This window comes from Liolophura sinensis, chromosome 9 (assembly GCF_032854445.1).
Source record: "Liolophura sinensis isolate JHLJ2023 chromosome 9, CUHK_Ljap_v2, whole genome shotgun sequence".
In the NCBI taxonomy this organism is placed as follows: domain Eukaryota; kingdom Metazoa; phylum Mollusca; class Polyplacophora; order Chitonida; family Chitonidae; genus Liolophura; species Liolophura sinensis.
This window is the reverse complement of record NC_088303.1, coordinates 11,319,055-11,333,849: the sequence shown is the minus strand read 5'-3', so window position 1 is coordinate 11,333,849 and position 14,795 is coordinate 11,319,055. Positions and strand designations below refer to the sequence as shown.

At 37.8% G+C, this 14,795-nt stretch overlaps 1 protein-coding gene across 4 annotated transcripts in view; it reads right to left on the bottom strand.

Moving 5' to 3' along the window:
• The window catches only part of LOC135474850 (centrosomal protein of 104 kDa-like), a 29,352-nt gene extending 21,824 nt beyond the window's left edge, over positions 1-7,528 (bottom strand). For all 4 annotated transcript variants that reach the window (XM_064754471.1, XM_064754470.1, XM_064754473.1 and 1 more), the window contains exons 1-10: positions 7,454-7,528; positions 3,866-4,012; positions 3,442-3,533; positions 3,134-3,215; positions 2,617-2,755; positions 2,217-2,282; positions 1,386-1,447; positions 922-1,031; positions 545-600; positions 109-255 (exon numbers count right to left, since the gene is read on the bottom strand). In XM_064754471.1, coding sequence (XP_064610541.1) covers positions 109-255; positions 545-600; positions 922-1,031; positions 1,386-1,447; positions 2,217-2,282; positions 2,617-2,755; positions 3,134-3,215; positions 3,442-3,533; positions 3,866-3,978 — 867 coding nt within the window. In that variant the 5' untranslated portion in view covers positions 3,979-4,012; positions 7,454-7,528. The remainder of the gene's footprint in view (positions 1-108; positions 256-544; positions 601-921; positions 1,032-1,385; positions 1,448-2,216; positions 2,283-2,616; positions 2,756-3,133; positions 3,216-3,441; positions 3,534-3,865; positions 4,013-7,453) is intronic.
• Between the last annotated feature and the right edge of the window lie 7,267 nt (positions 7,529-14,795).

Genomic DNA, 14,795 nt, shown 5'->3' with positions numbered 1-14,795 from the left:
CTGTTTCCATAGGCGAGATCAACATCCTATTCAAGCATGTAACAGCTCTGAGTACACACAGTCAAGTTGGTATTACCATTTAATGCCTAAGTCATAGTCCCAGCTTACCTCGAGCAGAGCATTGATCTGAAGCTCCTGGTAGGCCTGTAGTCTGTACTCATCCATCTGAACCTTCTTCAGCTTGGCCTTGTCATAATCTTCATTCTCCACAGCCTGGCGTTTCTCTATCTCCATCTTTCCCAGCTTTTCACCCACCTGATAACAACAACAACAATCCATAACAACATAATGTGTTCAAAAATGCATTTTTTATTTCTATTATGCACTTCAAATCTGAAAACTACTTCAGCTTTTCATTACCAGCATGGAACGAAAAGCTGTTACACATTTAACACAGCTTTACATTCTGACAGATGAAATTGCACTCCAGAATTCACTTTTCAACACACAGTAAAAAACACAGCATTTTATAAGGCCTATTCATGGCAATGTATTTAAAAAAATAAAAGATAAGAACCCGAGCATGACAAGAACACAATCTCACCTTTTGAAGGCCAGCAATTGCCTCTTTCAGCCGCTTTGCATAGTCATATCTTTCTTCTGAAACAATATTAAATAGGCCATACACAAGAAGTTTTAACTTAGGTAACAGGTATCACGTTTATGTGAAGCCAAGGAAAATAAAAATTCCAAATACAACTAGCCGGAAGACACTAGTTATACAAAGAATTATTCCACACAATGTTCAGGCAAAAATTCTGTTAATTTCTTAGTTTGTAGTTAAATTCAGTTTGTACCTTCCTTCAACCCAAACTTTGTGCCATCTCCACAGTTACAGACTGTAATTTCTAGTTGTCCTAGTCAGCATTTCTCCTGGATTCAATTGATTTTTGTCATCTGATATGTTCTCAACAAACTTACGTAACACAGCTTCTTGCTTCTTACGGTCCAGTTTTTTAATAATTTGTCCCACCTCTGGATCCTGGTACATGTCAAATGCCAAGTCATCCAAAGGGTTGATGTAATCAGGCCTAAAATAGTCACACATCAAATTACACACAGATATTTATCAATTATTAAGTAGAAAGTTATAACTGCTCCCTTTTCACATAAAATAGTTACATTTAATCCTTTCTATGATGGCAATGGTAGATGTCACTTTCTTGCCATTACTGGGTGCCTCACTCGGAACAATTTTATTTCATAAACAGTAAATGCATTAGCAGGCACCCTTCTAAAAAAAGGAGATCCCTAACATAATTTTGTGATGTTTATAATATTGCTTTGTGCGATTTTTTGGAATCAGAAAGCATATTAGTCTTCTTTTGTAAACAAAATGCACAAACACAGTACTACATGTCCAAGACTTTCAGAACTTTGGTTACCTGGAATAGGAGCCTTCCAATAACCTGTCTGATAAGAGTTCTTCCCCTTCATTGTATAAATCCTGACAAAGACAAAATATTTACATGTACAGGACTTTCATGACTTCCGCTCGACCTTAACTGACTATTGGTTTGTGGCATATTTAAGAATGATTTCTGATAAAATACATATGATACTTGTAAAGCTTGAGGCTTTAAACCCACATGGCCTTAAGTTATAATATTTTATAACATGGAACTACATTTATTTATAATGGAACACTAGATCTTATTTGTCCCAGGTGTCTGCAAACAGTGCATCGGCCCTTTCGTAACTATGGCTCAACAGAATTACAACTTCCTTGACTGAACTGATAACATATAAGCATTTACATATACACGCTGGCATAGTCATAAATGATGCTGTACATGTATGTGTATATTCAAATGCTCTTGGCATAATTCCTTACATAAATGTCTTACACAACACGATACCTGCCAGACTGATAGTCACATAAGGAACATTACCATATCACACCACGCAAATTTTACCGGAGAAGCCAAAGATTTCATTTTTGAGGACTCTTCAGTTTAACTATATTTAGTACAATCCTTGGTTTTCTCTCATATGATTTTGATATTTCTGTCCTGTTTTCCCTGGAACTGGAGTACAGTGTATCACTTTAATAACTCAGTTAACACAGAAAGCCCTGGATTCAAGGCTACAACTTCACCATGTTCATTAGATGCTGACAAATCTTCTGGGTGTTAACAAGGCTCTAGCTGAATATGCCAGAAATGATGACAATTCTATGAATCCGGAAGATAAAAGGAAGGCAAAGTGAGACTCACAGTATCTGAGAAGGTCCTTGGTTTGTCTAAAGGATCCCCTATGACATTGACAGCCACAATCCCAACCTGCAGACAAATTAGTTGTCATGAATAAACATACATTTCTGAGTATAAAGACCTTCTCATCACATGTAGACCTAACAAACACGTGTACTTGCTGGAAAACAATGCTTGTGTTAATGTAAAGAATAATTTGTTATTTATAGACATTCAAACACATACATTCTGTGAATGGAACAAATTAAACAGGACCTCAAGTGAATGCACATTCATGGATCTTAATCAGCAAATGTAATACAGAATAGGTAAACCAGATTACCTGGAGTAAAAGCCACTAGGTCTTTACAACAATAACAATAAAAATGCAATATCAAATATGTCAGAGATGATAGAAACTGACCTGGTTGTAAAGGTTGTACTTGTTAATGTGGTTTTTATGGATGACAAGTTTGAGGAAGACTCCCACGGCATCCACATGGACAGACTTGAGCTCCCGCGCCTTGAATCCAGTTTTCTCATTGTCAGACAGCGACACATACCTACAGCACAAACAACAATTTTTTTTCTCAATTACTGCATTTTAATGCTTGGTACTCAATATTACATTACTTGAGAAAGATTACCGTGGGAAGAAATAACCCCATATGCAATGACATGTATGAAAGCAGGAATACTATCATGAGTAATGCATTCAATATTCTCTGTTACAATCTCCACTTCCGACAACATGCTGCTTCATCCGACTGTCACTGCGTAAAATCTTATGCACAGGAATGACTGTATCTTGCAAAGTACCTTATAAAATCCTTCACACAATAAATAACAAACATGTGGGCGCTGTATCCAAACAGATAGTGTTACACTGCATTACCTCAAGTTTTAAGATAAATTCGCCAGTCAAAACGCTCCATACTTACCCTAATCTTGTATATCTGGCATTTTGAAGAGAGACTGCGGTATCATCAGGCACGTCCCCAACATAAAACTCTATCTTCGTAGCTGAAAATATTATGAACAATAATGATTTTAGCCATATTAAAACTAAATAGTAATGAAACAGAAATCCCACAATAAATACAATTGAAAACAGAAATTGTGTCAGCAGAATTTAACATGATTTTCCATTCTTTATGAAGGATTGGCCATTGTGAGGCTCATTAAAACACATGCACATAAAAAATGCTTGGAAACAACTTGTTACAAAGGTTTATCCTAAATGACTCACCCACTAAAAACTGATGAGATAAAATCTGAATTTTCCTCAAGCGACATCGCTTTTCTAACTGTACCACTATATCCTGGGGGTAAAGGCAAAACCTGACAAGAAGAAAAAATGTTTTTATAATATACAAGTAATCTATACTCCTGTCAAAATTCCTTTTATTAAGTCCCAGGGCATATCATTATGTTTCAATCTTGAAACTGCACTCTAAGTGACTAGTACATATACTTCATGAACAAGATACTTGTATATGAATCAGCAACAGAAAAACAGGAAAATATATAATGACCATTTGTCTATGAATCCATTTCATTTTTTCTGACATGTACCTTGGGTACCCCATATCTTTCTCAGTTTAAACTCATAACAAAATTACAAGAACAATGACGCCAGGAATGTATGCCTCATTGTTGAAGTGTGATTTTACCTGGTTGACTGCCAGCCTTTTGTCAGAGGGCTGTGATGATTTAACTCTGAAGCCTTGTAGCTTTCATCTTGCCCTGACACATGAACCACTTTCAATGCCACTTTTTGGGGCATGCTGATAGCATCCTACAGTGAAACCACACTCAGCCTAAAATGAGGAACAAAAAGAAAAAATACATGCATGGATTCACTGATATGACTGAATGGTTCAACTGCAGTCAATTATTGCCAACAATTACAAATAAGATTATACTCCGACAAACAGTGAAAATGCCAGAATGCAGGAATCCACAAATTCCCCCATCCCAGGCCTGAACTTACACCTTGTGTTTTTCGCATATCAAGGATAAGTTTTTGTAGTGTAGATACAAACTGTCTGTTGCCCTATGCTGCTTTCAAAATTCATATTAGACACAGTATACAAGCCTCATTTTCTGACAATACTCTGGCATTATAAAATGTGCAACTACTTTTACCTAAAACATCATGATTTTCCCAAGAACTTCTAATCTGTCTTGTAGTCACATGAAATCCAAACAAAATCAACACAATTCCTTCATCTCTTGGCTAAACTCAGTTATTTTGCTACTCAAGATTATATTGGAATCTTTCTTTAAAACTAAATGTGATGGTTATCCCTATTTTCATCCCTTAATTCTCCGGTTGCTTCTCCATTCTCATGTGCATTACATAATGAGAAGATAGTGTGTTCTGAGACAAAATGAAGTTGGAAAACACAAAGAATAATCAACACATTTCTGTTACTTGTTTGCTTTCAGGATAGTCTTGAATGGTCAAAAAGTCCTCTAGGGCTAGAGAAGAGTAGTCCATCCAGATGGACTTAGTGTGCTATTGTACAATTCTGACATTCATAGTAAGACTGAGTCCTCTCAAAAAACTTGCTGCAGATTTCTCAAAGCCAGCTTGATGAAACTGATATCAATGAGGTCCGTGCTGGTGGCACCCAAAGTTACTGACACTAAATATAATTTTTTTTTTTTTTTTTTTTTGAGTTTTTGAGAAGTTGAGTTTCATATCAATTAGTAAAAAGAAGATGACAGTTAAAAAGAGGTGTAGATGGAGATGAATGGCAAAATTTTAAAACAGCACGCTGTTATCCAACTAGGCTGAGCGAAGAGCAAAAAGTATTATATAACCACACTTATAATTTAATTGCAGGTAAAAAGACAGGATAAAAATTCTCATAAAACCCTGCAGTTTTAAATTGTAGGCATGTTAGGAGCTCAGTCAATTTTAGTTGCAATATATGTAACTCATCTATCTGTCGAGTGGTGCAGCCATGAGAGACAATGCGAAAGTCTTCCTAACTCTGATTGAGGACATTTACTGGTAAATATCTTAAAAATTAAGCCACGCTGCAGAGCAAAAGCAGTACTGAGAGTCCAGAGTGTATATCCAGACTCACGGAGGTCAAAGTCCCATTGACAAGCTCTTTCTTTTTGTGTTTTTTTTAACCACAGTTCAAACCGAAGACAACAACATGTTTGAAATACAATACAGATGTCAAAAAGATAAAAACAGGAGGTTGTTGGTAAGATAATTTGACATCACTAAGCCCGTATATACTCTTAGGACTCTCAGTACCACTTTTGCTTTGCAACGTGGATTATTATTGAAGATATTTACCTACAAATGTCCTCATTCAGAAAGTTGACATTTTTGGAAGGCTTTTGCACTGTAACTTCCGTGGGTGTGCCACTCTATAGATAGATGAGTTATGTATAGGCCTATATTGCAACTAGGTCAATCTCACCTGTATAATGTCAAAATTGTAATCTTAATTAGGCTATGTCTAATTAAAATAGTTAGGTAGTCAAATAAAGTTTACAAGTGTACATAAATTTAAATATATGGATTGCTTTGGTTTTAGACACTTTGACTCTCATTACAGTATCAGATAAAATTTAATTTTAAGTAGCATTCCAAACCCTCGTCAGGGAGGCGCCACCAGTTTGTTTTGTTAAATGGCTGAAATCTGGCCCCAGATCCCTGTTGTAGGACCCCTTTGGCACCATGTTATTCTGTATTATTATATCCCAATAGCACCCAATATATAGGGGCACCGAGGAATAAGGGCTTTGAGGTTGTGTACTAGTCATTTTTACAGCGGGAAACAGAGACGACAAACCGCGGGTCTGTGCTAACAACTTCAGATAAATACAAAGGTTAATTTTATGCATATTACACAGCTGAAAATAGTTTAAAACAAAAGACAAACTTACTGACTAACCATGACCCGTTTCTTTTGGGGATTTAAGTGAGGCTCAGAGAGATTTTAGGGCCGATTTTGATGGTTGGAATTTGACAGTAGGAAGTAACAAAATGCGCATGCACTGAAAGCCTTTGTTTACACTAAAGCACATAGTGTCCACAGCATTATTTAGTGACCATGTTGTGTTCAGTTGTCTGGTTCTAAATTCACAATGGCATACTAACTGTGCGTGACCGGATCATAAAATCAGCTTATTTTAAAACTGAATTATGTGATATAAGTAAATGCCTGATTAAATGAATAAAATAAATTTGAATGAAAAAGGATGGAATTTACATGCCTCCAGAAGCAAATAAGCTCTAAAGTTAAGAAATACTTGACAGCTGATTACATATGAAGTGATGATGGCGTTTGCTTAGGCAGTGTAATATGACATAATAAAGGAAAAAATTATAAGTAACTGGGTAAAATAATTGATAAATATGACACAAACAGTTCTTTCTTTTAAGGAAAATATTCACCAGGTGAATTTCACAAAAGAATAACTCAATTTTGAGTTAAAAATGAAACCTTCCAAACACTTTATTGGTACTTAATATGTATTTGTTACATATTAACCAAAGCAGAAATAATTCTGTGGAACAGGCTTCTGTAAAATCAAAATGGGGTACCCAAATAGCCGAAATACTGTATTTTTTATATTTAATTTTGCCACTTCTACCTGTAAAATTACCATTAATTCTTAAATACAATAATTCTTCTTTTAATATTATAAAATTATGTTTATATAATTCCAAGAGAAGCATTGTTGAGATATTTTATGCCGTTAACTCCTCAAAAAGTGAGGTCATTTTTTGCTCTTTTCAGAAAATTACGTTTTATGAGGGGCTTGGGTTCCTGGCGATCGTTTGAGAATTCGTATCCTTGCTGAATTAAGAACAGTGAATTTTGAAACACACTTAATGTGCTTTCCAAAAATGTATAGTTTCTTGTGGTTTCTATGAATTTTTAAAAGCATTTGGGTATGGTATTTTAAGGACAAAGTCTGTCTGCATCTTATTTACTTTCTTTACGTTTTCTGTACATCTGCACTCTGGACACCATGACTATGTTCAATGATCTGCATAAACACCTTGAATAAATACAACAGATGACAACCATTTTGACTGATAAATGAAAGAATCTGACGCTGACAGTGACAGGTTTGAACATGGTGACGGACGGTGATGTTGAATGACAGCTGATTAAGAATTAGATGAACCCCTTGTAAATTTAACAATTCGTTGAGATCAAAATGCATTAATTGGAGAACACAGTCGTCACGACAAAGACAAGTACTAAAAGACAAATGCTTACCTCTTAAATCCACGTTTTCACTTGAAATTTGAAAAGCAAGTATTTACATCTTGACAACGGAAGTAAATGGAAACAGGCGCGCGTTGAATTCTCGTACACGAGAGAATAAACGTCAAAATCCTACACACACATTGTTTATACGTGCGCCTATTTTATTGTACCTTATATTACAATACATGAGCAAAGATAGTGGCTTTTAGAAAATACATTATTCATTAAAAAAAAAAAAAAAAAAAAACATTTTGGGTTATAGAGTAAGTAATTCAACAAACGACAGTCACAGTTACCTCCCTTGATTACACTTGCGCAACACCGACACAGCTAACCTGCGCTTCTGTGCTACATTTGTCTCAAGACAAATGCAGTAGGTTAGCGTGGTTGACTGTGTTTGGTAAGACCTAATCTGAGGAAAATAACAAACAGAATAAGAAAATTACATGAACAAAAGTCCACAATTATTTTTCTGTAGTCTATTTCTTTTCGCCAATCGCCAGTATTAATGTGTCTGTAGTTATTTATTTATTTATTTTATTGGTGTTTTATGCCGTACTGAAGAATATTTCACTTACACGACTGCGGCCAGCATTATGGTGGGAGGAAACCGTGCAGAGCCCATGGGAAACCCACGATCACCCGCAGATTGCTGGCAGAGCAATGTGTCTGTAAAATCAGTCACAGGCTAACCTACTCGCTACCAAAATTGCCTTTCGTTAGTGACACGTAACAACACAAGCTCTACACACTGAGAAGTTGTATGTACGTGTATATTACTATTGCAAGGAAAATGCAGTTAGAATATTTTTTTCTAATTCATAATATTAAGCTCTATTAGCGCCAGGTAGTAACTCTGGCTGAGTATTATAGCCACAGCGGCAACTAATGGTACCGTAAACCCTACACCGTTTAACGCCATGCCCGATAAGTGCTAAGCGATGTCTGCAGTCCAAAACATGTGTCAGCTGTGGCTCTTACCGCTCAGCTCGCCCGCACACGTTACATCCGAGGTATAGTTTCAACACCAAACTCATTTCCTCGGATAATTATTGAGAAACAAGTGTTTATTTATTTATTTGATTGGTGTTTTACGCCGTACTCAAGAATATTTCACTTATTTCACGGCGGCCAGCATTATGGTGGGTGGAGCCCGGGGGAAACCCACGACCATCCGCAAGTTGTCGGCAGATCTTCCCACGTACGGCCGGGGAGGAAGCCAGCATGAGCTGGACTTGAACTCACAGCGACCGCATTGGTGAGAGACTCCTGGGTCATTACGCTGCGCTAGCGAGCTAACCAACTTAGCCAAGGAGGCCCCAGAAACAAGAGTTCTATACAACTTCATTATTGTTGGAAGAATATGGACTTTCAGTGTAGACCTATCGATGGGGAGGGCTTAATTGACTGAATTTACAGAGAGCTTAATATAGGCGTCTGCCTAAAATTTTGTTTTATTTATTCGATTCAATGTTTCACGCCGCACCAATACTTAAAAATATTTCTCTTAAGCCTATATATTGGCCTAGGGCCTATACGATGGCGGTCAGCATTATGGTGGGAGGAAATGTTCGGGCGGAGCCCGGGGAAAACCCACGACCACCCGCAGGTTGCTGGAGGTCTTCTCACGTAATGTCGACTTGCTAAAAGAAATAGATCGTAGAAATTTGGAGTGAGTGAGTGCTTAGGGTTTAACGCCGTACTTAAAAAATTTTATGACAATATCATATGACAATGAAGGAGTCCTTAGAGTGCATGTACGTGTAATGTGCCTCCTTGTTGCAGGACGGATTCTCACCGCTCTTTTATCTAGTGCTGCTTCACTGAGACGACCCAGACAGCATTCCGACATGGGCCCTTAAAGTTCCCGTATGACAACCGATATGGCCCAATGGGGCCCATGAATATTTGCACCTGTGCCCCACCTGGGCAGTATATGAGAATACCTTATGGGTCTTATGAGGGAGGTATCTGAGGCCCATGGGCATCCCGATACAGAGCTCAGATGACCACAAATGAAATCTAAATATTTACTCTTCACCAGGTCCCTGTCTGGATTCCTCCCACCATATTGCTGACCGTCATTGTATAATTGAGACGCTTTTAAGTAAGGCGTAAAACACCAGTGAAATAAATAAATAAATAAAATAAATATTTACTTTTTCAATATTTTTCATGATATTCAAAATCCGGCTATGATGAATTTCATTTGGTAAGCTGTTGACATTAAAGCTCAGCATGTTGTAAACCCGAGTAAAGGTTAGGGGATTTTTTAAGCGTAGATACAATCACAAACAATCTTGTTATGAGTGTAAGCTTATTTGTTTATTAAGCTAATCAAATTATTTACCACATACATATATGTATTAGGGATGTATGTGTACATGGATTTTTGAAATTTCTGTTTACCATACAGAAATTACCTCGATATACATGTACTGTGATAGTGTCACTCCATAAGGATGCTCAATTTGAAAGCGTTTCCCTCTTTAAATAAAGGTTTCAAGTCAATTCAATTAGGGTATGAAACCACAGAAGCTTAATTTCCTGTCACACACATTAAGGGATCGGTCGCAGATAGGCTGTAAGTCACTCTGGTCTGGCTAAGGTAGCTATATAATGAGGTCTTCTGTTCTCCCTATGTAAGTCATTGGTAGGGAATTTAACACAAGTCTACATTCCACCGCACAGCCTCTGAAAAAAAAATAAAAGGTGTATTTGATAAATCTGGACTTCATTTTATTAAACACTTATACAAACGTACTAAACCTGATACTGAAATTTACATTTCTGAGATACACCTCTGACAGGTTACTCACGTAACACAGAGGCACCTTATGTTTTGCCATACAGGTCGTACATGTATCCTCTGAAATGAATTCTCCGTGCTCGTGTGATAGGACAGGCATACTTCGTACTCAGCTGATACGACAGGCATACTTCGTGCTCCGCTGATACCACAGGCATACTTCGGGCTCAGCTGATACGAGAGGCATATTTCGTGCCCAGCTGATACGACAGGCATACTTCGTGCTCCGCTGATACCACAGGCATACTTCGGGCTCAGCTGATACGAGAGGCATATTTCGTGCATTTCTGATACGACAGGCATATTTCGTTCCCAGCTGATACGACAGGCATACTTCGTGCTCCGCTGATACGACAGGCATACTTCGTGCATTTCTGATACGAAAGGCATACTTCGTGCTCAGCTGATACGAGAGGCATATTTCGTGCCCAGCTGATACAACAAGCATACTTCGGGCTCAGCTGATACGACGGTCATACTTCGCGCTCGGCTAATACGACAGGCATACTTCTGACAAATCTAGCTGATACATCGTCGCCGATCTTACAGTGTTATGACAATTTCTGTGTATAATCAACCGCAATTATAAAAAATATATCTTTTTTAAATTCATGTGATATGTATACAAAAGATCTGTCATAGATGGAGTATGCCCAGCAAAGAAAAGTATTACATCCATGACTCCATACTTGCACCAGTTTGTTTTGGTACATTCTTTCGAAGTGACGAAATGTTCACTAAAAACTGTGTATAACATTAGTACGATGAAACTTATTCTTTCTTGTGGTTCTTCCTCAAAATAACTTATTGGTAAAGGTCTACAAGTAGTTTCTCCACACATCACAAGTACATATAGATAAGCCTACCATATTTCACTTACTCAATATTTCGTTGGAAATATCAACCTGTCAAGAGCCTCCGCCAGCTCTCTTTGTCCCCGTACAAGTTTTTGAATGGTCATCAACATTAGCATTCTCTTAATGTTTCAGATAACTCAGTTCAAGGCTTTATTCTAAGCACCGCTAGCTTGACACAATCTGTCATGTAAAGAACACTCCAACATTACAGTGAGTGAGTGCTTAGGGTTTAACGCCGTACTTAAAAAATTTTCAGTCATATGACAACGAAGGAGTCCTTAGAGTGCATGTACGTGTAATGTACCTTCTTGCTGCAGGACGGATTTCCACCGCTCTTTTATATAGTGCTGCTTCACTGAGACGACTTACCGAAGGCAAGTAAGCCACTCCGCCCAAGCCACTATACTTATACGGGTCAACCAGTCGCTGCACTATCCCCTTAATGCTGAACGCCAAGCAAGGATGCTACAACTTCATCTTTTAAAGACCTGACCCAGAATTTACCCTGGATTTACCGTTCCCCAAGCGGGCGCTCTACCGATTATATTACCGGGGACGGTGTCCAACAATTTATTAAAAATAATCAACATGTTAATCAACACCAACAGACCGGACGGATTGTTGAGTATTGTGCTACACAGTATATCAATTCAACCCATATTTATTTGATTGGTGTTTTACGCTGTGCTCAAGAATATTTCACTTATACGACGGCGGCCAGCATCATGGTGGGAGGAAACCGGGCACAGCCCGGGGGAAATCCACGACAATCCGCAGATTGCTGACAGACGCTATAGCAATAAAAATGTTTCCAAAGTCCAAGAAGAAACCTTATCTCTCTATAGCTCAGCTATGGAGACCTCTCTTACACTAGTCAAAATCCCGACCCAAAGGCCCCAACGCAGTGACCAAGTATGCATGATCACAATGTTATTTTGTGGAAATTGCACTTGTTCAGGCACCTTAGCATGTCAAACCCATTAACTCCTATGTTAGGGTATGTTATTGGAAGAAGTCGAGGTTGGGGGACGGAATGGTTGGGGGACATGTATCGATCTCTTAACAGGGCACCTCAGAATTTGTTTCCAGGTCAAAATATTATTAAAATTAAGATTCCAAAGTATTTTGTATAAAGTATATCTGTATCTAATTAAAACTGCCGGATATATCTGTAGGTCTTAATGAAAGTATCTTCTGATTTGGTTGATGAATTTTATTTGTGTCCATTTACACCGTGTTACTCATCTACAATGGCAGTCACACCCCGACCGGCTAACAGCACACAACTCAGTCCACTTTTCTGGTCTGACGTTCCATACTTGACCACAACTGAGAAAATATCTCCCACAGAAAACAGACTATACGAGTGACCCACGTAATAAAACTCAGCCATTTATCTGATTTCATTGATCTACCATAAAGATAGATATGGCGTATGAATCTTTCATTTAATTTAAATAGTACTTTTTGCTTTCTTTTTGTTTCTAATAAATCACACAAAAACCTTAATAAACAATTACTATGTATGCATAATGATTTTATGAAATGCATCATATGATGAATTCTCTTTAGCTCTTAATAGGTACGTTTATTTTTTTATCACTTAATTTTATAGCTTGTGTAGGATATAGGTCTATATACTTATTACTTAAATTCAAAATCATTTTTTCCTCCCCTTTGTACTTAATGTTATGCACAAATTGTTATTTAGAATTTAAATATGCTTTCATATAGTTTTAAGTATGCTGGTCCAGTATGGGCCCCATATACACAAAATGTCGTGGTAATTAAATGGGTTTATCCACGTGGGTCCTTTATGGGCTGAACGTGAGAAAATGTTATCTTTTTACCCACATGCTACCCATGAGGGACCTATATGGGATTTTAATGAGAAAGAAACAGAAATTTTCCCATATTCTACCCTTGTGGGCTCCACATGGGATATACCTGGGCAAACACATGGCCAGATGTTCAGATCACGCCCATATTGGACCCTTCTAAGTGTGCTATCCGGGGACTTACCGAAGGAAAGTAAGTCGACACACCCGCACAATTATACTGATACGTGCCAACTAGTGGTTGCATTGTGCCCTTAATGCGAAACGCCAAGCGAGGAAGCTACAACTTCTTTCGGTGTGATCCGACCCAGGATCGACCCTGGATCTACTGCCTTCGAAGAAGATGCTCTACCAACTGAGCCATCGGGGCATATTAAGAAACTTGGATGTAAGAGAATTTTTGTAAACTACAAGCACTTTAGCCTTATATGTACCACTATTTAATGAGCATATATATTGTCCAATTTAGTTTTAGATAATCACAGGATTGTATTCATTGCATTAGGCTAATAGATTTAAGGGCATTTTGTGAACCTCTTGTCAGCCGGTGATTAGCTAAACGACTTTGTATAGCCGAAGAGCATATACAGGCCCAAGGGCTAGGACTATATAAACTTAATTCTAACCGTTATCTGATTATTTAACTTCTATAATCCTTAAATCACACCTAACTGGCATTCGGCGCCTGTCTAGGTGTATAAATTAACTGGAATTAATTTAAAGAACAACCACTATAATTCTGGGCTGAAGTGTTAGATTCAAAGGCCTACATGCATAAACACTGAAATGTATGTATGCTCGGGGTATAACGTCGTAGTGAAGAATTTTTCACTCATATCACGACGAGGTGCGTTTATATTGTGCATATTTTGTGTCTTCTTTTGGCAAAGCGAGTCCATGCTGCCTCTACTGCAGTATCATGCTGAAGACAGCAGAAATGACACCACATTCAGTCACATTAGCTAGCTGACACCATACCAACCAGCCATATGTCCAACATTCCGGTTTCCCGATCGTCAAGTGCACTGTTCGCTACCTTCTGAGGAGAAGAGTTCTACCGGATATGTACGCACTGCACTTCGACGACAGTTCTCCTCCTAACACAGAAGACTTCTGGACTAGTCCTTGGGTTAAAATGGAGTCTCCGACAGCGGATTTTGGCGCTGACTTTATTTATAATTTATCAACTTGAGGTAAATAGAATTTTTTATGGCATTTTTTATGGCATGAACCTGCGAGGAAATGCATACTCTTTTCAATGGTATCTTTTTATATTTAAATTTTCTTCTCCTTTAAGTGTTACCGAAGATGATACAGACACGTTTGTTCGAAATAATCCTAAGAATAACATCTCCGTAAGAAAAGTGGTTTCCAATACAGGGTTTTATTTATTCCCAAATATTATTCCAAATTGTTGCTTAGCAATAAATGCTACACTTGGCGTTGGTTCAGACTAGCATTATTGATTCCCTCGATCTCACTGGTCTTGGAGCGCTGGCGAAAATAAGCCCTGTATATACATGTATATGAAAGTTAAACTACTTAAAATCACGACTATACTAATATGCGAATCAATATCCTAATCAGGATTAGAAACGTTTAGGTAAATCTTAGTAGTGCTGACAATGATAGGGGCTTAGTCACTTTGGAAAGCATGGCCATGAATGTAAACTACATGTGGAGCCGTCTGGTAAATGTCTGCATTTGCAAGGCACCGGCACTCCTAATTGTTAATTGTTTGTGCTCGGTGTAAACTGTATAGACCATACAGATTGTGTTCTTAGAATAAACATATACTATTCTGGTGTTCTGCTATTAAGCATACATTGCTAAAAAAAAAAAAAGAG